At 43.1% G+C, this 27013-nt stretch overlaps 1 protein-coding gene across 2 annotated transcripts in view; it reads left to right on the forward strand.

The window, feature by feature from the left end:
• DSCAM (DS cell adhesion molecule) overlaps window positions 1–27013 on the forward strand; it is a 724602-nt gene that overhangs the window by 17122 nt on the left and 680467 nt on the right. Inside the window, exon 1 of one of the 2 annotated variants that reach the window (XM_087418068.1) lies at window positions 3272–3341. The exons of the other annotated variant lie outside the window; for it this stretch is intronic. Coding sequence (XP_087274194.1) covers window positions 3299–3341 — 43 coding nt within the window. The 5' untranslated portion in view covers window positions 3272–3298. Of the gene's footprint in view, window positions 1–3271; window positions 3342–27013 lie in introns of those variants that run through there. 2 annotated transcript variants of the gene reach the window in all.

Here is a 27013-nt window from a genome sequence, read left to right on the forward strand (position 1 = left end):
ATTTCCTCCAAGGACATTTCCGGGGGTGAGTATGAAGTACTCTTCCTCTTCTAAATTTCCACAGCACTTTATGTGTACATATCTTAGAGTGAGCTTCACTTTCCAGCTGCATTAGAGATTTGCATCCCATTCCATAGATGCTTTCTGAGTGTGTCCATGTGCCAGGCACCGTGCCAGGACTTGGGGAGAGGTGAGAGATGCAGTGTCTGATCTGCTGGAGCTCACAATTTCGTGGGATGTAAGTTATGTTTTTATACTAAAGTATGTTCTAAAACATTTGTGAAAGGGGAGTTTGGTGTTCTGATAGGCCCATTCTAGATCATTAACCAATTCAGTCTGGGGCAGATGCATTAGATAGACAATCACAGAAGGTTAGCTTCATGAGGGTGGGACCAATGCAGTTGTACTGGGACCCCCCTTGCCCCCCCCAGAAGTTCCTAGACTTGGGGTTAAATGCTCTGTAGTTGCCATCTTGAAATTTTTAATTGTTAAAGTTAATTTTAATTTTTTTAAAATAACAATTTTTAATTGTTAAAATTAATTTTATCCCTGCATTTATGGCTCCCGTGCCATCCTGCCTCCTACCACCTCCTCGGGAGGGGTTCTAGGCTGCCCACTCCCCCAGTCCTTGGTGTTCTGGGCCTTGACCAGCCTCGTCCTCCCATCCGGCAATCACTGCTGCTTTCCAATAGGGTGGTGACTGGGTCACGTTGGAAGAGGTGGCCTGGGTCCTGCTGCCGTGCTCCATTGACCTGGTGGTGGCCTGGGTTTGCAGGCAAGGAGTGTTGAGGTTGAGCATGCGCACCACATGGTGCTTTAGGGTGGCGCTTGGCAGCCACTGTCCCTGTCTCTGCCACCTGCCCTGGCCAGGACATATTCCAGAAGCAATTTGACCAGAGTGAGCCTCTCGCCACCATTGATCCAGGTACGAGTGCTCCCTGGAGACTGCAATCCTATGGGAATCTCCTGTCCATCACGCACTGGGTCAGTGGCCTGTGGGAAAAGGAGATTGACGTCCCAACCCCCAGCCTTGGCAGGGGCACAGCACACTGGTCCAGCGAGGGTGGTAGATGTGGGCCACTGGTGCTGCACTCAGTCAGGCGCAATCACCAAGGCTATTCCCATGCCTCTTAAATAGCAAAAAAAACACCATGACAGACTGAGACTGAGAAAAAAGGGAAAAGTTTTATGTTTTAGTATCTTTAATGGCACCTTTTTCCTTTTTGCAAAAGGAGCCCCTCATTTTCATTTTGCACTGGACCTTGCAAATTATGTAGCTGGCCCTGCTCCCCAACTCATTAATAACCATAGCCATCACTCATTACAATGACCACGTACTATGAACATGCTGTCGGATCTTCACAACCATGTGAATTAGGAACCTTGATAAGTTCCCTTCTGTATATGAGGACGATGAGACACAAGAAGCATGCATAAGCCCAACATCAGGTAAGTGGCAGGCTGCGCTCTGACCCCGGGTGTATCTGACCCCCATGCTTGAGCGCCTAACTCTGAGGCTAAGTGGGGCCTTGCAGATGGCTGATGGCAGTTAGGAATTTGTGAATTGAATGAATGGGCGAAGGAGCTGGAAGCAGGAACAGAAATCACGCCATCTCCTGCCTTCCTGGACTGCAGTTGGGAAAGACCAGTCCATGAGCACCCTGTGCCTGCAAAGTCAGAGGACACTGGGGCATGCAGTAGGGCAGGGCTGGACCAGCGTCCTGAGTGGGCGGCAGCACGTGACCACCTGCAGCTGCAGAGCCGATGGCGAGCGTCACTGGCTCAGCTGGCCCTTCCTCATACACAGGGCCTGGCCATCTTGTGCCCAACTCTGGTAAAACACCATTTTGTTTCTGCCTCACCATTTGCATTGCCTGTTATGTTGTGAGCCGTTCTAGGTTTGCATAATTCCCCTTCGTATGTGGAGGGGCACATGCAGCCTAGGCAGAAGATACCCAGCGCCCAGGAAGCCCATTCACTTCCCGCGAGACTTCCCTCCCCAGAAAATGTTTCTACAAGTCTGCATTGCCCTGCCTCTGACTACTCTATCTTGGATCCTAAATTGGGATGCATTCCAGCCCTGTTGGTCATTATTTTGCAAAGTGCTAGAATATGGATGCAGGCCCTTTTTAAAGCTTCTATTTGAATATTATTATGACTTCAAGAACCATAGAGAACATTTAGGAAATGTTAAACTGTTTTTCACAGTATTGTGGGAGGGGCTATATGTTTGCAATTACTCAAATCATCAGCAGTTTTAATCAGGGTTTTTTTTTTTTTTTTTTGCACCATTCAGAGATCAAAATTAGAATTGCCTGTGTTTGTATTCTGCAATGTATTTGAGATAATTAAAAATTAGCCGGTGAAACCATAGAGATCTTCACAGTACCAGCAAGGATTTGGGAAGGCATCTCCCTCCGGGCAAATGAGCTGGACTTTTATAAGAGTAAATACGAAATCTGAACCCAGCTGCACATTTTATTAAAACTGCTAACATTTCATGGTCACCTCTGCTTAGCTGGCAACCTTCAGGAATAGTCACCCCTGGCCATGTCCTATTAGCAACCGGCAAGAAAATAACTAAAAATAATGGGCTGTTGAAATGATTATTTAAGCCTCTAAGAAATGCATCCTGATGACTGTGCGTGACTGTGTGGTGGCTGCGCTCTCCCGCCGGTCCTGCCTCCAGTTCGCCTACACTTCTCCACTGCTGCTTTAAGACTGCAGAGCGCCCCAGCGGCCAGAGGCAGGGGAGGGGGTCCCCGCTCGCCTCCGCTCCGCTCGCTCCTCGCCCGCCCGCCCGCCTCCCTGGCAGGGAAGGTTAGCGAGGGATCAATGTGATTCGGGCCGCGGGAGAGGAAAGATGAGCCTGCCCGCCCGCCTGCTGCCTGGATGTGGAGGCTGAGGGCTGGCGCACGGGAGGCCGCTTGCTGCGTATTCGGGGCGCCGGCTGGGTGCCCGGGATGAGCTCACGCCCGCGTCTGCGGCTCTGCCCACCTGCCGACCTGCCGGCGGCCCCCTGAGCTGACGGCGCACCTGGGCTGCAGCCCGGCCGGCCCGCTCTGGCCGCAGCGTTGGGCGCGGCGCCCGGGAGCAGGTGTGCAGGAGCGCAGCGCGCGGCGAGCGCAGCCCTCGCCCCGGAGCCCGGGCGCGCCGCGTGCCCGGGCGGCTCGGCAGCGGCGGCGGCGGCGGCGGGCGGGCGGCGGCCCCCGGGCAGGTGGCGAGCGAGCGGAGCCGGGCGCAGCGCGGGGGGTGAGGCCGGCGCGTCGCTCGCGGGAGGCCGGGGAGCAGCAGGGGCATGTGGATACTGGCTCTCTCCTTGTTCCAGAGCTTCGCGAATGGTGAGCTTTTCGGTTTGTGATAAATTTCATTTCTTGTATTGACCGGAGTGTGGGGGGATTGGATGCATGGATGAAGTCGTTCCCTTTTTCTCTCCCATCTGTGCTTAAACGTTCATGCTTTTATTTATTTTAATATAATTTTGGGGGTAGGGGGGAGGAGAGGAGGCAATGAGAGGCCGGGGAAAAAAATTGCTCTGTAATCACTTAAAGGAGCTTACCTAGCAAAGTGACAGCTCGGAGCTAACTCCAGCACTAGACAGCTACCTCGTTCAGAACAAACTGGGTTTGGGGAGAGGAGGAGAGAAGCGGAAGATCGCCGCTTTGACACATTACAACCTGAAAGGGACAGGACATTCCAAGTGCAGGCAGGTGGAGGGGTCAATTAGGAGCGTTTGCCTTCAGATTCAAAAGATTTTTGAGCTTTTAAAACATGTGCTTTAATGCTGCTTCAGTTCATCTCCAGCAGCAATGAAGCCTTGAAGAAAGATCTGTCCTTCTGTCCCCCCATCCCCCACCCCCACCTTCTTGGTACCACATACTCCTCACAGTTATTTATGTAAAAATATGCAATGACAAGCATTACATCATCTGAAATGTTGACAATTTTTTTTTTTTACAAAACACCTGTATAGTTGTAAAAATGAAATCAGTGAATATTGTAAAGAACATTTCTTTTCTCATGCCCATCCAATATTATATCTTGAAATGCTTTCTTCCTGGGTATTTGAAAAGCTGTTGCTCTTGAGTCAGACCTAATTAGTAAGTGTGACTGCACCTTAGGTCGCCCGTCACCACGTAAATGTGAACTTCCATGTCTGAATGGCTTCCTCTCATCTGGGAATGAGAGGAAATTGTCATCGTTTGGCATTGCCTGAGAGTAGCTACAGCTTAAATTCCCATTTCAAATTTCGGGAATTTGAAATCTGCATAAAAAGTCTGACTTGCTGACAGTTAAAATTAAAATTAAACCATTAGGCAGAATCCCCTACCCAGGAAAGAGAGAGAGAGAGAGAGAGAGAGAGAGAGAGAGAGAGAGAGAGGAAGGAAGGAAGGAAATTTCGCCCTTGTGAGAAAATACCAGAAGCCAAGGGGAGGCTGTAAGATTTTCCTGGAAGATACACAGGGAAGCTCTGAGCGTTAGCTGCAAAGGAGTGCATTTTCTTTGCCTACCTAGATGGTGCTTCAAGAATCTAAACACAGACAGGCCAGAGGAAACGCATAAACTTTGTAAAATTAAAAAAAAGATGACTAAGAAAAGGTAGAGTTGCAAGAAGGATTCTGAAATTAACATTAAAATGATACTTTGCTCTCTAATAGAACCTAAAGCAAAGTGTTCCAAACTTTCATTTTGAGATTTCCTAGCAGGAAAGAATTGCAACAAGTTCTGACATGACACCCATCTTTCCCAGAGGGCACTATACCTCTTCTGCAGCCTCTAGGGAATTTACCTTCGGGGATAGATCTGCTTTAGCTAATGTGTGGTGATGCATCAGGGAAGTCGTGCCGCTCTGCTAATGTGAACTCAGAGAAAACGTGAAAATGCTCACAGACGTGTTCCGGTGCCGTAAAGCCTTGACGGCCTGTCTCACCTGTCAGGGCGCACATCTCCGGACTCCTCAGAAAGGCCTGGATTATAAAATGAAACATAATTTCCACTCTACTGGGAAGTATGTGTTTCAGGATGACCAAAGAGGTTGTGCTTCTGATTGACTGACAATCAGTATCTATTTTACAGTTTCACAGTTCTATATGACGAAAATAGTAGGGAAGAATTTCTGGTACAGTCTCTGATACAGAGATGCTATAAATGTGTGACTTTTTTTTGAATCAGTTTTCATACTAAAATAATCATAAAAGAATCATATATAGTGAGAAAATTGTATAAAACTTCAAATATGCTGCTATATGGAAGATATATGCAAAGAATATGTATGTGCATATATACCAAATCCTGTGAGCATTATCTTCATTCACCTTTTTCAAGACCTTTAAAAGTCAATTGATAATCACCATTATTGGTACTGTACTGAATCCAGGTAGATTTCACGATGTAAGGGATAGATTGTACATGCACATGAATATTTTACATTGCTGTATTACATGTTCTGATCCTATCTACTAGAAGGCTATGGAACTCTCTTATATAAAAATGGCCCTCTTTTTATGTGATCAAACATTTAAAAAAAAAAAAAAAAGACCTGACTGTAGAGCTTTGGGCTGTTTCATTTTTGGGGGGGAACTACCGTTAAAGAGTTTTTCAAGGAATGATATTCAAGGCATACTGTGCAAAAGATCATAAAATATATAGTCATGTCCAAATAAAATAAGAGTCCAGTTTGAAACACTGCCTGTTCATAGGACCATATTTCAAAAATATGAAATTAAATAGTTCCTACCTATCTGAATGAGACTTGGAAAAAAAATGGAGAATTGATTTTCTCAGCAACTGTCATATTTTGGTCTACCTTAATTTTGAGAAATTCTTCAATGTGTGTGACAAAAGATCAATGAATTCTAATACCTAAACTGAGGACTGTTATGCCTCAAACATCAAAATGTCTGACATGATTTTAAAAAGTCTGTTTGCAAAAGATCATGCAGTTTGATATTTTGGGGTACTAATAAAATAAGAAGCCCACAATATATCTGCATTTTGACAGTAGACAATAGCATTTTTCCTATTGATGTGATGGGATGAACATTTATTTCTTAATAAAAGCATGGTTGCTGGACAGGCTGCAGACAGTATTTTGGGTGAAAAATAGAAGTCAGAGAGCAGTCACTTCAGGGGTTAAAGCCTTGAATGAATGACCTCACCTGATCAGGTGCAGTCATCGTGGTTTAAAGCAGTCGACTTGTTCTGCAATGCTCTGGAAATACTCACAGGAGAGCTTCGGTGACAGTGCAACGGAACGGGGTCCGTATATGTGCAGACACGCATCCTCACACACGTCCCTCAATGGCTCCTCAGGACAAATCACACTGCATCATGTTTTATCACAATTTCTCTGGGTTTTAACCTCAGTGAGAGCATTCTGGTTTACAATTCGTGTTCAAAGCATAGGTGGCCTCCACATAAGCAGAATAATGAATAATAAGCAGATTCACTATATATCATACATTTTTGCTAGTATCTTTGCATCTCTGCTTTTATCCACACACATGTACACATCATGTTTTCCTGAGCCAAGCAATCTTGGGCTTTGCCATTTTGCCATTTCCCGGGAGATGGTGGAGAGTAGAGAGTGTGGGGTGGTGGGAGAGAGAAGGGTGCTCGTCAAGGAGAAAGTGGGGGTGTGCAGCATCTTCTGCACAGAGAATTACATACAGCCAACGTGGTATTTTATTTAAAGTTAGGAGCAGACCTTTGTGAGTACAAATGCACCTTGATGGCTTTTAAGGTGATTTTTATTTAATTCACGTAAATACATGTAAGTAAAAAATGTTATCAGGTGAATAATTTCAGGAGTTCCTTCCTCCTCTCCCTTCCCTATTTTTATTAAGCAGATTCAAATTCTATCCTGGAATTTTCATCTAAAATTTCTAGGTCTTACTGTGTGCCCCTACAAGATGCCCTCTATAGGAAAACAAAATGCCATGCAGACCTTTAATAAATGCCAGCCCATCCTTCTCCACTTCTTGACTCTCCTGGATGCCACTTAAGTGTGACCACAGTTCGCTGCTGCCTCCAGGAATCGGCGATCACTGGGCAGAACCCGTACAATATGGCACGCTGGTAGGGGAAGTGATTTTGATGGAAAAGAAATTGCCAATCTAAATCCCTAATTCCTGGACCTCAATGTAGCTGTCAAAGTGTTTTATCATTGATGTGTCCGGGATAAGGTGCCATGAGTATTTCCTAAAGAGACTGAATGCAGTGTGCATTGAAACTCGATGTAAAGGGGAGAGAGCGAGCGAGAGGGAGAGAGAGGCAGGGAGATGGGGAAGGTCATTTTATACAGAGAGAACCGTGAACACTGCAGGAGGCTGGAAATTTGTTTGAAAAATGAAACGATGGATTTCTCAGTGGATGCATTTACAAAATCTATAGCATCCGAATTTCACAAAATTAGCTGAATTCTCTGGGTAAGATTATGAATCTGCCTCATACATAATTAATAGGCAGAGAAAAATAATACATTTAGCGTTAGGTTAGGCAGAGCATTCAGTAGCATTTCCAGGGCGAGCACTCCCATTTTCTTGGTTTCCGTGTGTGTTTGGTGCACAGCAGAGCAGGCAGGGCCCTGGGGCCTTTTCACGCAGAGAGCTGTGTCTGGGCATTTTCTTGGCTGCTGCGCTGAAGTGCATGCTGGCTCTTGGTGACCAGCTCCTTCTGAGGCCTGGGAGATGGGGAGGTGGTGCTACCTGCATGTCAATTGTGTCCCTGCCTTAGGACACTAGTGGGCGGCAAACCTCACAAGACTGGCTGGTGCAGCAAGCCTTCAGCAGAGCAGGCAGACTCACCGCCTCCGAGGGAGAACTGCGGTCAGAGGCTTTCCTTCCCACAATTTCTCAAGTTCAGGGTGCCCAGACTCCGATGGCATGGAGTTCAGTCCCACAGGCGCAATGCGAAGGCTACAGCAGGCGAGGCAGGGACCCGCAGTCTTTGTTTCCAATTTTACAAAGCAAGACCATGCTCACAGCAATATTTTGAAATCTAGAAGGTGCATAGAAAGGAAAAGGAGGTGTCTTAGGGGGCTGGTGGGCCTGCGAGGGTGCATTTGCACACCCCCTTCCAAACTGGCGGGGGAGCCCGGCCAGGCTGTGTGTGCTTCTCCTCTCGGAGGTGGCAGCTCCAGGAGCAGCCCCGCGCCTGATTGGCTGACCTTCCAATGTCATTCCAGGAGGCTGCGCGTGCCTCTCCTCCTGCTGATGGTGACAGGGGTGATGCTGCCGCTTCTGATCCTCTGCAGTCCGTCACTCTCTAGGCTGCTGGTACAGGGCTCCCCCCTCCCTGCTCCCCCAGGCGAATTGGGCAGCACCTGTTATCCTGGACTGGGCGTTAACTCTTCACGTTCCAGAAAGCTGGGCACAGAAATTCTCATCTCATCTCTCCCGCCCCTCTCTCCACCACACTTTATTTATATCCTTTCTTTAACGTTTTGAAAATATAAGAAAATTCAAAGTTGCATTTCCCTCGCCGAATTTACGGATTAAGATAACACAGTGGGAATGGAAGATTCCAGCAACCCGACATGTACCCACTGTGCAGTTCTGAACTCCCAGGGTGCAGCACACACGGTGCCTTCTGCAGGTGACACACCATCCACCAGGGTGGCAGGAGGGAAGCACCACGGAGCAGGTGCGGATAGCCGATTTTTGTTCAGAGGTTAGACAGCTTCTGACCAGGATGTTTGGAAGGGCTGGATTCAGAGATCTGGTCCTCCAAATTAGATCCCTGAATTATCCTCTTTCGTAAAACCTTGGACATTCCCTTGCGAGTGTCCAGGGTGATCTGTAACTCTGTTTATTTATTTGGTGCTTACTTGGTTGGTGACTGCCTCCCTCACTGATGGGAAGGTCCACAGGTGAGGCACCTTAGACATACATGTGCAGAATGCATGCACGGAGTCGGGGAAATAGATGTTTACTGACTGAGTGAGAGAAGGGACAAATTGATGGGCAGAGCCCTTCTCCCTTCCTTAACCTCCCTCCTCTCTCTCCTGCCTCTTTCTTATCCTTCCTTGCTGAGTTAGCTCCTTCTGGGTCCCACTCTCTAATTCTAACGTGTAAACCATTGTGAGAAATGTACATGAGCAACCGTGTGAATTCCTTGGCTCCTGCCATCGAGTTGTGACACTCTGACTCGAGGGATGTAGAAAATGTTTATTTTCTAGAAATGGTTCTAGGGCATTTTCTTCTCTTTTCCAAAACGGATTCACATTTGGAACACGTGCTGGGACTTCGTCACAGTTACATAACAAGGATACCATTGCTGTAGGTGCTCTTTGTGAGGTGGATTGGGTCAAATGTCAGAGAAAATAAGCTCATAAGTGCATTGAACTCCTTGTTCTCAAGTGGATGCTGCTAAGTGGCATAATTCAGACATCCTATACATTGTTTAATGCCCTGTCACATTCTGAAAACCAGTCAGAAACATCAAAACGACATGTAAATTTCCCTACGGGTTCCTGGGAATTCATTTCTTCATCAAAGAGCCATCCAGGACATCAAAACAAAATTCAGTTTCTTAGGCCTTAATTGTCTTAAAAAAATCACGCTACTATTTTCTTAAGTATCCTGTTGACTTATGAGTTTCTCATCATTATCTTTTTTTCTTATTTTGCAGCAGAATCAAATAAAATTTGATTCCTTCATCAAAGCAACATGAAAGCAGAATGTTTTACTCATTGTTAAAGATTTGATTTTTTTTTCAAATATAAGAATCAAATTAGGTGTCTTGTAGCTTACGATATTTATCATCCTTTGATTTGGGGAGATCTGTATTTGTTCTATATTGATCCATACTTATGATTTAAAAAACATTTTTTTTCAATTGGATTAATTTTTGATCTGTAAGCCCCTTAGATTATATAAATATATAGTGTGGTTTAACAGAGAGGGGATGAATGGAGTTGACAAGATAGATGATGAGATAAGAGGGAAGAAAGAGGCTACTACACAGAGAGGCACAATGACAGGGATTAATGAATCTTGCCTACATCCCTATTTAAGTTATTTTTACGCAGAAGACAGTGAGTAAGCTTTAAGAGTGAGCAAGCAGTCCTATTTATAGAACACAGTTTTTAAATGCAGCGGCTGAGAGAGCAAAAGAAAGAATTGAATACGGGAGAGATCACCTCCATACCAAACGCTGGCTTCCTCCAACTTCCCGGCCCTGTACAGAATTTTTGGAGGAGAAAAAAACCATACCAACCTTGCTGAAATATTGAGAGATCACTTTGGACTCTGCAGAATATTCTAGAAACAGCCTCAGGGTTTAAGTCCATATTAGAGTTGAGAGGCGGGGCTGGGGAGGCTATATATATATATATATATATATATATATATATATATATATATATAATTTGGAAACTGGGCTTGGGTAGGTCTGAATAGGGGACTGAAGGTGAAGGGAGGATGTTGAATTTGCAGTGCAGCTATAAATATTTATTTGGCAATAAGCATTGCCTTTCTTGAAGATGTTCAACAGCAGAAAGTAGGAGGGTGGGCACCACATGCTTGTTTATGGTAGAGGATTTACTGTGAGAGGGGTTCAAATTTAGGATCTTGTGATTATCACGGGTTCCTCCATGTTAACCCATTTGTTAAATTCTGGAGATTTAAATGTGGCGCATGCTTTTCTAATTGGTTGGTCCACATGGGGCAGCCGATGTCGCCACAGACTGCTTGATTGACATAAATGTTACTGGACCAGGAAAAAAGAACACGCTTGCTCTTAGGAGTGAAACAGCCTTCTTTCCTCGGAGTGCATCTGTTCCTCCTAACACTTTGGTTTTACTAGTCCCGAGTGGGCCTTATTTTCTATTAAAAGTAGAATCCTTGACTTTGTATGGAAATGCTGCTGGTTAACAGGTTGCAAGTCTGGACAAAAGACAGACCCACCCCAGAGTATAATGCTGGGAAAAGCATTTGCCTTTTGTCTTATGAAGAACCATCTCTAAAATGGGTCATTTTATAGCCAATCTCCCCAGACTGTGCAGGGGCGTGTTTGATGAGACTTGATGAGATGGTGGAAAGAGATCTGAACTATTTAATTCCTGATTTTGATTCATCTGAGCTTTGCCTCTATTAATGTTAAAATGAGGAACCAGGAAACAGTTTTAAGCTTGCTCTTACATAGAATTTAATCAATTCTTCTTCCTGTCCACTGTGTGTAAATACAGTGAAAGTCAGTTTATAGTTCTTTCTGGATACCTGAACTCTCAAATTATTGGATGCTTCTGCAAAACAACAGTGATGATGACACTCCCAGTGAAGATCCTGATGATCTCAGAGTCCCCAGGTGCCTTCTGCATCCTCATGGGACCGACATGGTGATCCTGTCAAGCTAGGGTTAGAACCAGAGTGACTGGGTCTCCTCGGGTAGAAGGATGCTGATGGATGTAGCCTATATCACACAATGAGGGGCCATGTCATTTGAAATGGCTGATGGCAGTGGAGACTCTTACCATTGATTCCTTTTCCCAATATTGAGTAAAGCATTGATTTTTCTTGTGAGTCCTGTTTTTCCACTCATTGCGTGAACTTCAGGGTGATGTGAAAATTTCTATAATTATCTCATAAGACAAAGGCAAAGTAGAGAGATAATTAGAACCACTACAGTTCAATGTGTTTTTAAATCTCATTCCTTTTTTTCCTACATCGAGGACCTGAGCTATATTGTGGAAACTTTTGAGTAAACATTATTTCTCATTAGAGAAACTCAAGATTCATTTCTTCTCTCCATAGTAGCCCCACTGTGGCGTGATTTGATCTTGAGTTCCCATAAGACACTGAAAACCCCAAATCCCAGTCTGCTTAATTACAGTGTTTATTTCTTAATATCGGCTGTAGTGCATTTTTAATAACTGATTTGTGGCTGCCAAGATAGAAATAACAATGCTGTGTAATATTACATGTGAGACTTCAGCAATGAGCTGAAGGGCCCCCCCAAAACAACAACAACGGGCCCTACTAGCAAAATGGGCAACTTGACACCACAGAGAGGGCGCCATAGTGACTGTTATCACCCCTACTGGACCTCGCCGATTCCAGTTCCTAAAAAGGGTGATCATTTGTGTCATTCATTGGCCAGTGAAAAGGCAATGCATAAAAAATGTGAGATGCTCTCTAAGGAACAGAATTCTTTTTTCATAAATTATTCAGCTTGGTAAAACCCAAGTTCACAGTCTCTGTCTGGTACTTTGACGTGATAGCAGAAAGTGAGTGGGATGGTTAATGACCAGACGTGTGCGTGCCTATTATGACTCACCGAAATCAATGGCCATTAAATCTTTGGTGGCTACTGTTTTATAATAGGCTTGATGGATATTTACATAGAAACCTGGGTAGAAAAATTTTGACCTCGAGGTGATCTTGGAATTTGTTTTGGGTAATTACTTTGATTAGTGATCGGTTCATCTGTGTCTTGTGGGATGTCACATCACCAGCCACAACCCCTCCTTGGTATTCATAGTCACAAGAGACCACTCACTCTCCCTCCCACCCTCATTGCCCCATCACCCCATCACTGAAGATGGGAGGATGGGAATATGCTGCAGGCTTCTGTGGTAATAAATGCTTGGAGGTAATAGAAGTAAAGGTTATGGGAAAAGCAAGAATATGGAGGAAGGGGCGGCACCAGCCCCCATGTCAGTCCCATGTCAGGATAACAGGAATCTGAGAAGAGGAGAAAGGAGGATGCAGACTGCCATTGAGCCATGATCTAATTAATGTGCCTATCTGGATCTTCTCAGGTAAAGATCAGGGCCACTGGTCCTTAACTCCCAGGTGGGCTGGGTCAGCAAGGAAGAAGGTATGGAAATTTTCTGGAGAGCTTTTCACCTCATGAGCCTCCCATTGGAGATTCCGATGCTGGCACCCTGGGGAATGGGCTGTAGTTTAAAAAGTTGCTCAGGTCTAATTCTGTTATGGACCTTTGTCATCTTCTTCCCCTTGTCCATGGGAGACTCCACGTGACTGTGCATGAGGCTCACCTGATAGTTTATATAGTTTGTTGTAAAGTTTCCCAGCTCTGACCACCAGAGAGTCTGGAAAGGGGCTACCCTGCCCTTGATTGAGCTAGAGGGTCAGATACTAGCTAAAAAGTCCACCCAATAAAGTTTCAAGTAGACTCTAATGCTCTGTTGGGGAGCTCTGTATTGAGCAGCAATTTATTGGGGGGTATATATGTGGAGGGTTAGGGCTTCATTGACTACCATAAGAATTTGAGAAGATTTGAGGAGAGTTGGCAGTGGGAACTGGTAACAGGGAAGACCCCGAGTAGAGGGAGAGGTGATCCCACCAGAGAAACTTCTAATTTGGATGCTAGTAGCTTGAGAATCATCTCTGTATACGTCTAACATCTATGTATATCCAAATATATGTGTGTGTGTGTGTATGCACTCCATTTTTTTAAATAGTTTCAGCATACTTAATATTCGGATTTATTGCTAGCATGAGCTTTGCTTATGGACTTTGTTGCATTGTGTTTTCTCATATTGACCCCTTCTTTGCTAGCGGCTGGAGTCCTAGCAGAAAAGCCCTTGGAAACCCAAATGTAACTGCATCGCTCCAAGCAAGAGGTCACTAGTGGGAGACCGTTTGGGTTACTGTATTGAACAGGCTTCAGAGATGAGCGAGGGCGGAATGAGCCAGGACAGGAATATGGATCTGTTTGCAGCTTGAGGTTTTGCTCTGATGCCACCCAGGGAACATTACACGTACCTGCATAGGCATATCAATGCACAAGCATCTTCCAAAGCCAGAAAGAAATGATGTAGGGATAATTTTTTCAATTTTTTTGGTATCCCTTCTTTTAGGTAAATGACCCCAAGTTGACTGTATTTATCATATGAAGTATGTGTTGTTGCACAAAGTTGTCATAAAAAGAAAAAAATGGCATATAGGACACATATGCATTTTAGACTTTGTCACATGTATGTTAATATTGAGGACAGTTATTAGTGAGTAGCAGAATAATCCTTTCAAAACACTGTGTCCTTGATATTTGAACTAAAATAGACTCGAACATATGCTGGAGAGAGGCCTACATTCAGAACCTTAAAAATAACTTTTTGTGTCCTGAGATCTTATTTTAGATAATATTAAAAATAATTTTCCCTCCTAGGCATCTTCAACAAGTTTGATGTTATCATCCTTTGGTGGTTTTATTGGGATTCACAATTGAAATTATGTTTCAGAGCGGCTATTTTGATTTTTAGCTTTAGAAGAAAACAGTATGAAAGACGTAGGCTAAAGAAATGTAATTTCTGCTTACTCACAATTACACAAGCTAGGGTAGACACTGTGTTTTTGCAACAATAGGCTCCTATATCTATGTTCCTTTAAAAGGGGGAAGGGCATTGCGTTAAGAAGTCACAAGCTCTGCCAAGGGAGTTTGTAGAAGAGGGTATCGGTTTAAAATAGCTCGCAATTCCTCTCTGATTTGGAGTTTTCACAACCCCCACAGCGTTGTACAGACTGTTCTTTTTTAAATTTTGTAGCAGAGTAGGTCAACCTTTTTTCCTCTCTCCCCCATGGAAAGGGCATAAGTATTTCCATCATCAAGTTTAATAACCTACGAGAGACCCATGAGTCATTATAAATGGTTAGACACTCTCTTTAGAAAAAATAAAAACGAGAGATTGTGTGACTCAGATTTATTATTAGAACAAATCACCTTAACCCATAGACAATATTTATGACATACTTTACTAAGTGTTGAGTGTTTTTTCCTTAGATTTCTAACATCTCTCCATAAGAAGAAATATCATTAGGTACAATCTGACTCATGGCCAAGGCAGTTTAAGGTGGTGCAATGAATCTAGAGTAGTGGAGATGCATTTGCAAGAAATGGAGGGGCTTTCTGCATTTCGCCTCTTGTCTTCACTTTCACCTTTCTCTCTCTCTCTCCTTAGAAACTGGGAGCTAATATCAGAGCTTACTTACACATGGCGAGAGTGTGGGAAGAGAGCGAGATTTCCCCAGGGTCTGGAGGCCTTAGCTGCCTCTATTGATGTCCTAAGTCACGGGTGCTTTGCTATCATGTGGGCGGGTGGAGGGACACTGCTATGATCCCTCAGCTGCTCAGGGCACACTAAAGTCTGCAAGCAAGAGACAGTGTTCTTTCAGCCTGTGGTGTCCCCCCTCAGAGTCCCCCTGGAAATCTGATGTGTCTCTCTGAAGATCTCAGAATAGGGGAGCCTGGTATTTAATTATTTTTGCTGAAGTACACAAGTACAGGCGTTATTAATTATTATAAAGCTCTAAACAGAGCCATGAGATATAACATAAACGCCATGGAACTTTCATTTTAGGCTCATTATTTTGGGTAAGTGGGAATAAAAGACTCTCCCCTCCCTCCTTTTATGATGTGATCACTTTAAAAAGAGGTATGCTCCTGACGAATTGCATTCTTCAGTTAAATCAGTGGTTCTACCCAGGGGCAATTTCACCCCCTCAGGGGACATTGGGTATCTGGAAACATTTTCAGTTGTCACAATTCTCGTGGGTGAGGAGGTGTTACTGGCTTCTAGAGGATGGAGGCCTGGGATGCTGTTCAACATCCTACAATGCACAGGACAGCCCGCCATGGCAAATAATTATCCATCCAAAATGTCAATAGAGCTGAGGTGGAGAAACCCCAAGTTAAATAGTTTAGATAGTTAACTAGTTTGATAGAGCTTAGTTGCTGCAATATAATATCAGTTTTGTGCTTTTCTTTGGATGCTAGAGTGGTCCTGGAGAGAAAGGAAGATGTTCTGAATCTCAACTGTAATTCCTTTGGCTACAAAAATCATAGCTAGTAATGCTTGTCGTTGGTGAAGCTTTATTTACTATTTTCTTATTTTTTCATGAATTAAAAAAAAAAAAATCTATGTCTCCCTTTTCGACAGTCACAAGAACACGCATGCTGAGGTGTTCCTGGGTTCCTCCAGCCATTTTCCCCTCAAGTGATTATGCTAATTAGTGTTTGATCAGATGATTAAATTATAATTCGATTAATCCTGTGTGCTAAATGCTCTGACTGCATTTTCTCTCGCCTGGTTACCTTGTACCCAGAGCACCCTGTTCTGCAGGCTGTCGGAGGCCTGTTCTTCCTGAAGATGTGGATTTCTGTTTTCAAAGCACTGCAAGTTCTCTTTGTTGCCTGGTAAAAGGAAGAGGGGATATTTTTGTAACCTGTTCTCCCAGGCAAAGGCTGGATGCAGACGCCTCTGGGAAATATGGAAACCTTAGTTAGAAAGCACCAGTTATTTGAGGACATTTGATGCACTGAAACACGGGAAGAGGAGAGAGCATCCCTATGTGGAGGAAGCTGTATGGCTCCAAATTCTGCCAAGCCTTTTTCTCTGGGAGGGGGATCTCTCTGTTTGCATTCCTCTCCCTTCCCAGTGTCATGTGAGCATAAGCTTCAGGTGGTCCTGGAGGGGTGTTCTCTGCGTACATTTCAAGTGTGTAATCCCTTAAAAAAGTATTCCACCGTTCTGTTTTTGTTTGTTTTGTTTTTTGACAACATGGCTTCAAGTGTGGTGCTCATCCCTATTTTCATTTAGTGAGTTTGCTTTTCCATGCCAGGTACCTTAGGTGACCTTGAGGTTTGTGGAGTTAAATGTTTATAAAATGCTTTCTGATAGAAGAAAACTGAGAATGCGTAGGAAAGAACATAGGTGAAAACTATTGGTAGCAGGGTTTTCATTAATGGATTTCTACTGTAAGAGAAGAGGTCGCCATGGCTTATGTTCTAGTTTGACAAGTTTTGTGATGATTGGATTTTTCTCTACACTCCTTCACTTTTTTTGCCCTTTTCATTAACATAATGGGGTAGTCTGGTTACCAGAAACCTGAGTGTTTAGAATATGTATAGTTTTTTTTTCTAGTATAACGTGCAAGTGTTTTGATTTCACTGGAACTTATGGCATCCTTCATTGAAGAATGGGCCACAAGAGGAAACCATGTCACTGGTCCTGCATACCTCATCCTGAGAACTGCTGGGCCACAAGAATTAATGACGATGGAAGGAATAAATATCTGCTTAGATTTTCATGTCCCCCCGCTCTGAGAATTGTGCAATATCATTTGTAAAGATTACAATCTCTTGGTTTTCTTTGAAGAAAGAAATCCTACTTGTAATTATTCCCATAAAAGAGAATGAGGGTAAAAGGAAACTCACATTTATGGAGCATCTGAAGTGTGTGGGCACTTGGCTGACCATGTTACATGCACTAGTTATGCTTATTAGTAATAATAGTGATGATGATAATGTCAGTGATAACAGCTGACATTATTTATTACTAGATGGGGGTACTACGTTATGTGTTTATAGTATTTCCTATAATGTAGATATTTTTATTATCACTGCTGTAAATAAAGTAGGATTAAGTGATGTGCTCTGGGTCACATGGCTGTACGGCCTCTGTTCGTCCTCAAACAGTCCAATGAGTCAGTACTTTTAATCTCAGTTTTACAGAATAGGAGACCAGGGTTTGGAGAGATTGAACATCAGCCTGTGGTCAGATGGGATGTGTGATTGGGGGGCAGCATTTTGAGCCCATGTCGTCTGATGTAACAGACTTTGTTTTCTCTACATCCTGAGCATCCCCAAACCTTCCAAACAAAGCCACGTTTATTCATTTGACTTTTTCACACTTTGAAAACGATGACAAATTTGCTTTAAAGTTGAGCAATAAAGAGTTGTTTCGAGAAAGTGAAATATCAACTTTTAAGAATCAGTGCATAAGTGGGGAAAATTCATTTCCTTTTCTTTGCCAACTCCTGTTCATTTACTGAGTTAAGTAAGTAAGAGACAGGTTAATTAACTTTTATCCATTTCAGTGGTGGAACTATTTCGTGATATTGTGTTCTATTGTTAGTGTGCTTAAGAGTGAAATTGGAGGAGAGATGACGTTTATATGCATGATACATGATGGGATCTTCCCCGGCCCCCAAGTTTGAATTGTGTATCTGTCTTTAAGTACATTGCATTTGATTTGTCCTGAACTGACCATCCATTTTCTCAATGCCAAAATATTAAAGTTTTTTTTGAAATTGGTAATTGGAGGCTGAAATTGGATGTGAGTTTTGTATCAGTTGGGGCTCTTATGAAAAAAGACACAAATCAGTTTTGTTAATACAAGTCCAAATCTTATCACTGCAGCTGAATTATTTTACTGATATATTCATGGGACACGTATCTTGAAGAGTTTAGAAAATGCTTCCTAGATATTTTCACTTATGGAACCTAGATGAAAGCGCTTGTAATAAGTAAGAATAATACACGTGTGTACATGCATGTGTGTGCTTGTGCACACGTGCCATGCCATGGTGATATTCTTACTGTTCTCTGGCATTTAGGTAACTCTCAACCTGACATATTTGCTTTCTGAGGAGTGTAGGAAAGTCCATTGTCTGGATGTGATGAAAATAGCCCAGCTCTGTCAGGGCTCAAAGCCCAAATGGCCAACCTTCCTTTAGCTGGTGGCTGCAAGCGGATGCACAGAGCTCTGTTTATTGTCTGGGTGGTCTCCTTGTACTGTACACACGGCTTGGGGTTGGTTAGTAGGAGGTTCTAATGGGATCATGGCCTGGATCCCCAGCTGGACCCCTATCATGAAGTCTGCATTCATTCCTATCCGATCAGCCATGTCACAAACTTTGGGGAGTGGTCCCCTGAAGGCCTGACCATGGAGAGATTAAAAGATATTTGGCATCCTCTCTACTGGCTAAGCAACCTGAAGTTTATGGCTGTGATAATGCCTACAGAGTCACTTTTCCGTGGAGTGCTGAATGAGCCTATTTATAATAATTGCTATTACTTATTGAGCTCTTACTATGAGCCAGGCACTCGGCCAAGTGCTTTACTGTATCCATCTCACTTAATCTTCAAGCAAGTCTTTGAGATACTTGCTCATATTATCCCCACTTTACACTTGGGGGAAATCAAGGCATGCAACAGAGACGTGACGTTCCTCAAATCATAGATCCAGCTAGTGGCGAGGGCAGGATTTGAACCTGGGCAATAGAACTCCAGACGCCTGCACCTGACTGCCAGGTTCTACTCATCAATTAGTGAGCCATTGCTATTCGGCTGGTTCCTGAGCACACACACTGTTTCAAGTGGCAATACTTACCTGGAGAACTGGAAATAGGAGTTATGCTGGAGAGCTGGGATGGGCCAGATAGCAAGCATTGCTTTCTTAAGTTTTCTTGATGGAAGATACTGGAAAAATGTGGTAATGTGGGCACAGTTTGGGAGTTTCAGGGTTGGTTGGTTGGTTTTAATCACAGCATTTCTAGAATCTCAGCTCATTCCTGAGATGGGATGCTCAGTCACCAAAATATCACCAAGCACATGCTGCTTAGCCACGTTACTAGGCACCTGTGACCTCCTCTTCCCAATGTGCAGCACGTGTCTCGTATCTTTACATGTCTATTTCTATGGCGTTTGGATTAAAAATTAAACCTTCTAAATTTCAGTAGATGATGCTAGGTGGCTACAACCTGTAGTAATCTCGAAATCTTGTCTGGTGTGTCACCTGACAGCTGTTGTCTGCACACCTTCTCTCCAACAAGCCTTCCCTCTGACCCATTTCACCTGGGTGCTCATGTGCACCCTTGTTTCAGAGACTTTAGACTTCAGGATACACCTGATTAAACCCAACCCAGCCTGGACTCCATCACACCAGACCTGCTGAGCTTGAGCAGAGAAACACTACACACACTACTGCTTTGATGGGTCTCATCTTAAGTTCTGACTACAGACCTCAAGTGAGCCCTTAGCTCTGCCCTCGATCCCACCTGACTGCCCTGTTCCTTCCTGTTTCTGTGGGAAGACCATTTCACACCTTCTCCTTCCTCCACAAAACTCAAACTCCCCTTCCCTTTCCAGACTCTTGGCCGATGACCTCATTTCTTTTACCGATAGCCCAGAAGAATCAGGTGAACTACTTGGAGTATCCTCTCCCCCTACGCAATCAGTTTATCATTCTGTATGGGTCTATACCTGTTTTGAGTGCTTCCTTCCCCCCTGTTGGTGAGGGAAGGATTCAGTTATGGGGATGACTGAGCACCTGACACCCAACACTGGACAGAGAGATGGACAGCAGATTTTTAGTCTCGTATACTCACAGCCCCGGGGAGATGGACGTCCACACAGTGCAGGGCCCCATGGGGTCTGCACTTGGGGCTGTGAGAGGCAGGCTTTGTGGTAACAAGAGAGTGGGGTGCCCTCTGGTTCCCACAGGAGGATGCGATTTGCTTGTTTGCATAATTCCACAGGTCCATGGGCTGGCAGGAAACTGACACCTGCTACTCAGGGATAAGCAAGAACTCTGCCTTGTCCCTTGATAAGGAGGCTTGTTTGGCTAGGAGACTTTATCTGTGGGAGCAGAGGGAGACAGGAGAACTAGTAGCCCATTGACTTTGTTGCCATTGAAGGCTGAGACCTCCACCCGTATCCGGAATTCCATCATCTCCCATCCACATAAGGACCTTGCCCTCACATTTATGACCTCACCCTTGGGCACCTCTTGATTTCCCTCTCTCCTGGGTAATATACCAACACTATGTTATCTTTCCTGTAAACATACTAACATGTAAAACATACTAACAAACAAAACTCCCTCTCTTGTCATCATTCTCTTCATCTACTTCATTTCTCTTACGCTTTATAGCAAAACTAAATACTAGAAAGAGTCACATATATTAGTGCTTCTCAAACTGATGGAGGTGAAGGATTAGTTTTTCAATATCCAATCTGTTGCAGATTGCTGTGAGATCCCACAGCACATGCCTGGCATGCAGGTTGTTCCACATGCTACTTGCCACGTGAGTTCAGCAATATTTGAAGTTGTCCATACCCCACTCACTCAGAACAGAGGCCACTGCTCACACACGTGGATGCTGCAGCAACATCTCAATTTTTGTGTTTGTCTCATTGCAGACAAAGAAACAAGCAGCTGGTCTGTGCATACTTCGAGTAGGGCTGCGTAATTCACTTTACGTCTTCATCTTCAATCTCTCTTAAATACGCTCTAAACAGTGTCGTCTTCATAACTCCGTTGAAACTGCTTTTGTCAATGTCGATGACCTCCATATTTCTAGTCTTCATCTTGTTTGACCTCTCAGCAGCGTTTGACCAACAGATCACTCTTTTCTTCTTGAAACACCTCACCTTCAATCCTGGATATCACACTCCTTAGGTTTTCCTTCCACCTCACTGGTTTCTTCTTTTGCTTTGCTAACTGCTCCTCTCAAGTCAAATGCTGAATGATGCAATTGTCCAGGGCTCAGTTCTCAGTTCTCTTCTCTCCCCTCCTCTCTCCTTCCCTCCCCTTTGAATTCCTCCCCTCCCTTTCCCTTCCCAACTACACCTGCTCTCTATATGATTTAATTTAGGCAGAGGCATTAAATCCCATCTGTATGCTGATGACTTCCACATTCATATCTCTGTCCATGACTTCCCCTCTGAGCTCAAATTCAGACCCTCAAATCCAACTGCCTACTCAACTTTTTCCCTTAGAAATCTTATGGGCATCCCAAACTTTATCCTGTCTAAGACAGATCTCTTGGATTTTTCTCCCTGCATCTGCTCCTAACCCATGTCTTTGTCATTCAAGTTGAGCATCACTATTCATCCACTGTTCGGGACATAACCTTTGAAGTCATCCTCGACTGCTGTCTTTCCTTCACATCTCATATTCAAACCACCAGCACCTCCTGTTGACTCTACTTTCAGAATATGACCATTTCTTCTACGTCTACTTCAATTCAATCTCTTCTCCTCTCTTGCCTGGACTATTGCAATAACCTAGCAACTGGTCTCTCTGCTTCCATGCTTATCCTCACAGTTGTATTTCTACCCAGCAGCCAGAAGGACCTGCTTAAATTGTAAATCAGACCATGTCACACCTCTGCTTGGAGCCAGTAGGCACATCCCATCCTCCTTAAAATAAACCCAGCATCCCTTACTACAACCTCAAAGGCCCTCCACGATCTGGCTCAGGCTGGTCACACCATGCTCCTTCCACTGCAGCCACACTGGCCTTCTGGGTGATTCTCCAATGGCTGAGCTAGTTCCTGTCTCAGCAACTTTCCACTCACTGCTTTTTATTCCTGGAATGCTCTACCCAGGGCCTTTTCATGCTCTGCTTTTTCACTTCATGTGGTTCTTTGCCCAAATATCACCTCCTGAGAGAAGCCTCCCATGACCACTTGATCTAAATAAAGTGGTATCCTTGAAGACTCTATTTCTCCATGCCACACTTTGTGTTTCTTCATGGTAGTTATGTGTGCTTGGAATGATATAGTTATTTGTCTGTTTATCATCTGTTTATCATCTCCTCTAACTGAGGATGCATAGACCTTGTCTATTGTGCTCTGCATCTTGGGAACCTAGAAGAGTTATTCAACACTTCAGGTGCCCAGTAAGTATTCACTGATTAAATGATTAAATCAATGAATGCTATTTACGGGGGTATAACTCTTATTGGCCCACTGTCATTGATGTTTCTTTAATTCATTTTATTTTATTTTTTTCCTGATGGAGGGATGGCATCTCTCTGTATGCCAGGAGTTTCTTCATGTGGAAGATCTGGACATCCATATTGATTGAAAGGTCGACAAGCATCATGCCCTAGAATTTTCAACTCTGATCCATTTCTAGAAGCATGAAAATAAAAATACCTTCATTAAAAGAAAACTTTGTTGACTGTCTATGTAATTATAGAAATATTATCCATATTTTGGGGAATACAAAGATATTTGGCTCAGCAATTTTCTAGCAAATGTTTATTGAGTACCTGTTATATGCACTGAACTGTAAGCTCCAAGAGAGCAGAGATTTTGTGTTATCCATCCCAGTATCTCCAGATCCGAGAACAGGGCCTGACACACAAGGTTGCTCATAAACATTTGTTGAATGAATAAATGATGGAAAATCACTAATAAGGACTATGTAAGAAATAAGATCACTCTTTTTTTCTAAGGTCATGACAAAGTCCCAAGGAAGATAAGGCAACTCACAACTACAAAGAGGCTGGACATGATAAAGATTGCTATATTGGGCATACAGAAAAAGTTCTGTAGTGTTGATGGAATCAGAAACAACTTCTGGTTAGCCTGTTTAAAAGGACTTCAAGGAGAAGGAGGTTTCAAAACTTGGCTTTTAAGGATGTGTATGTTTTTGACTGGACAAGCTGGGCAGCAAAGAGATTGGCAGGAATAAAGGTGGAAAGCAAGGAAGTTCCTGGTTGTGGACGGGGAGGCATGAAGCTCCATGAAACTTCTGTGCGAAGTCACAGTGGGAGATACAACTAAAAATGGGATAGGGAGCAGAATATGGAGGCATTTGAATTCAAATTAAAATTCAAATTGAATTTAAGGTTTATGTATTAAAATCATAATCTCCAAGTCATGTGAGTAATCGGTGCTGCATTTTGGCTGTGGTGCACCAGAAAGTTTGCAGAGCCAAGAGACTTGGTGGAGGTGTGACCAAACGAAGGCTATTTCAGTGGTGCAGGAAGGGAACACACTGTCACTAGGAAGGCGGTGGATGGCTGGATCCTGACAGAGGTGGGAGGATGGAGTAAAGAGGGACATCAATAGAGGCTTGACTACTAGTAAAGTTAAATCTAGATTACTGCCAGTAATATTTTACTTCAATCCTTTTTTTTTTTTTCCCGAGACTCTACAGAATTTGCCTGCCTGAAAACTGTATGCAAGGATGGAGTCATTGACAAGAGATTTTATAGCATCTGATGAGAGGCAATCTGTAGTTTAGATATCACAGCATAACCCAAGAGATGCTCAAAACTGGACCCCAATAGGTACAGATCAGAGGGCACGCCCTGAAAGATTAACTGATTGGGTTAATTCAACAAATAAGTAACAATTTTACTTTCTTCTAATTTTTGTGTCTCTCTTGAAAGTAAAGCATACAAAATCTAAAATTGACAGTGAGTTTGGGCTAAGGTTCCACTGTAGTAGTCACCATCTATTCTTTCATAGATAATTGAACTAAATTTTGGTTCCCTTTATTGTGGACCTGTTTGGGTTCTATGGTCACAAGATAAGGAAGGGTTAACCACAGGAATGATGATTGGTAATTTTTATCATGTAATGTAACTAAATTAACCCTAAGATGCATCAGTTTAAAATGTCATCACTGAAACAGACCCTTTCTCTTATTTATATACCATGCTCCATAGGAATCCATGGTAGGGTTAAAAAATTGTAAGTTAAAAAATTTATTCCACGTTGTGAATTTCCAAAGTCTCTCTGTTCTTAGACAAGTAGAATTTAGATTTAGGGGAATTCAACTTGGTATAACTTCAATCTCAAAGTAATTTATAGCTCAGTTCGTATTCCACATTTGTGGTCTCATTTTTTGTTGGGCAACTTATAGGGTTTCTTTTATGATTTATTTCTTTTTTAGTGTCCTGTCTCTCTTCACCTTCCACACTTGTTCACACACACCCACACACACACACTCAGTCTATGTGTCCTTAGATTAAGCATTATTTCTTATAATAAGTTTATTAAAATTTTCTTTGCTTTTGTGTTTACTGATAAAGAGTTGTATTTTCAAAACTGAATATTGAGATAAGGAGTAAGGGGATATATAGGGGATATATAGGGGATCTATGGGGGGATATATACATGTATATGTGTATATATACACATACACACACACACATATATATCATGTGGACAAAGCACACACATGAACACACACACACACACACACATATATATATATCATGTGGAGATGTAAGACAGATTGTGACCAACGGGCATTATCTAAAGTGGCTGATCATTAGTGACAGAATGTTGCTAATGTTACTGATGAATGATCATGAAACCAACATAAACTCACCAATGGGCTTTCTTAGAAAGAGAGTTTCTTAATTAACATGAAAATATTCATGGTGCTTATTTCATGCCCATTGGGAATATGGAATAAGATAAGTAAAGGTAATTTCTGTCCTTAAAGAGCTGGCCATTTCATTCGGAAATCATGACATACAAGTACAAGGGAATACGATCTTTTTAAAATTGAGGTATTATAAACTCATAAAATAAGGAGATCAGCTGAGTAATCTAATTTAGTTAAATTAAAAAATGCATTGCTGATGGTTCAGAAAAGTCATTATATTTAAAAATAGAGGGAGCAAGCTTTGTTGGCTGAAGTCAGGGAAGGCTTCCTGGAAAAGGAGCAGCTTCAGTAGAATCCTACAGAGCATGGATCAGTGTGGGACTGCAATTTGAGGAATGGGCTGAGTGTTGGCTGTAATGATGTGTGTGTGTGTGTGTGTGTGTGTGCGCGCATGCAGCTTGCAGGCTTGGGAGCAGGGGTGAATGCTGTAAGTTTGGATACTGATCCATGGGTCTTTAGGAGGCTGAGGAGCACAATTCATGCAGCAAGAGGCTTTCCAAGACTCTCGGAGCAAGGCCATGTGGGGGAAATTCAGCTTCACATTATATGAGGCGTTTAGAAACGGTCAGAAGCCCTTCCGTGGATTCATGCTCGTGGCACAGAGCTGTGGTGCGGAGGGAGCAATGGCCTCGGCTGTTTCAAACCCCGGAGCTGTCACTAAGTTTTACAACATGTAAAGTAAAGGGTTCAGTTTAAGTCAGGAAAAGAGGAGTGGAAGAAATAAGTTAAGAAAAACCTAGTGACTTCTCTGTTAGTTACAAATGAAGAGATTTACGAAAGGTAAAATTTATGACCTCTCAGTATTCTAACACCAGCCGTGTTTTATGAATTCTATAATTATCTAAAATGTGTCTCACAAACTTTGATTCTTTACATGTGTAGAGGTTTACATTGCAGATAGAATGGATAAAAGCTGCTGAGAAGATGGTGCTCAGACAACTTGACCAGAAGAGGGTCCTTATCATCCAACACGAGGAGTGTCAGGGAAAAAAGTGATCTTTAGTTATTAATCAAAGTTATAACCTAGTCAAATTTAGTCTTACCTGAGACCTCCACCTTAACCCTTTTAGTAAGCAAATAGGATTTATGTTTTAGTTCTCTGAGTTCTAAATGCACGATGTCTTTGTCTTTCCTATTGACACCTCTGAATGTCCAAGAGATTTGCTGTAGTTTTTCTGTGACTTAGACTCACTTCCTAAAGATGGACTTACATTTCTTCATATTTTCCCTTCTTTTTTTTTTTTTTTTGTGAGGAAGATCAGCCCTGAGCTAACATCCATGCTAATCCTCCTCTTTTTGCTGAGGAAGACCAGCTCTGAGCTAACATCTATTGCCAATCCTCCTCCTTTTTTTTCCCCAAAGCCCCAGCAGATAGTTGTATGTCATAGTTGCACATCCTGCTAGTTGCTGTATGTGGGACGCGGCCTCAGCGTGGCTGGAGAAGCGGTGCGTTGGTGCGCGCCCGGATCCCAACCGGGCCGCCAGTAGCCCAGCGTGCGCACTTAAGCGCTAAGCCACGGGGCCGGCCCCATATTTTCCCTTCTTAAAGAGAGTGATTCTGTTTTTAAAATTTCTGCTGTGGTGACTCATCGAATGGTGTTTTTGGAAAAGATATTCTGGAATCGGCATAAAGGAGTGTTTGGAACGTGGAAAGACTTGAAAGAAACTTAGCTAGGACATTGCTGTCATGACCAATGGCATAGAAGATGGAGGCCAGGACAGAGCTGTGATCATTGCAAGGAGATGAAAGGATAAAATTGAAACTATCCTGACTCATAGGATGTGAAAATTCAAAAATGACAACTTGACACAATCAAAGCAGTGGAGATGTTTCAAGAAATTGGGGTAAAGATGTTTGCCACTTTGGGGTGGAGAAGCTTGCCTGACTAGATTATTGATAGTAGATTTTAAAGAAATTTACTAAGTTAAACGTATAATAAAAAGCAATTTATTCTTATACTCTTGAGAAGTTATTGCTTCATAAGGAAATTAATGCTAATTCCCATACTCAAACCCGTGAGGTCACTGATGTTTAAGTTGGCATAAACCCTAGATGGATTTGGGTTCCAGCCAC

This window comes from Ceratotherium simum, chromosome 27 (genome assembly GCF_057802395.1).
Source record: "Ceratotherium simum simum isolate JZ-2026a chromosome 27, ASM5780239v1, whole genome shotgun sequence".
NCBI lineage: Eukaryota > Metazoa > Chordata > Mammalia > Perissodactyla > Rhinocerotidae > Ceratotherium > Ceratotherium simum.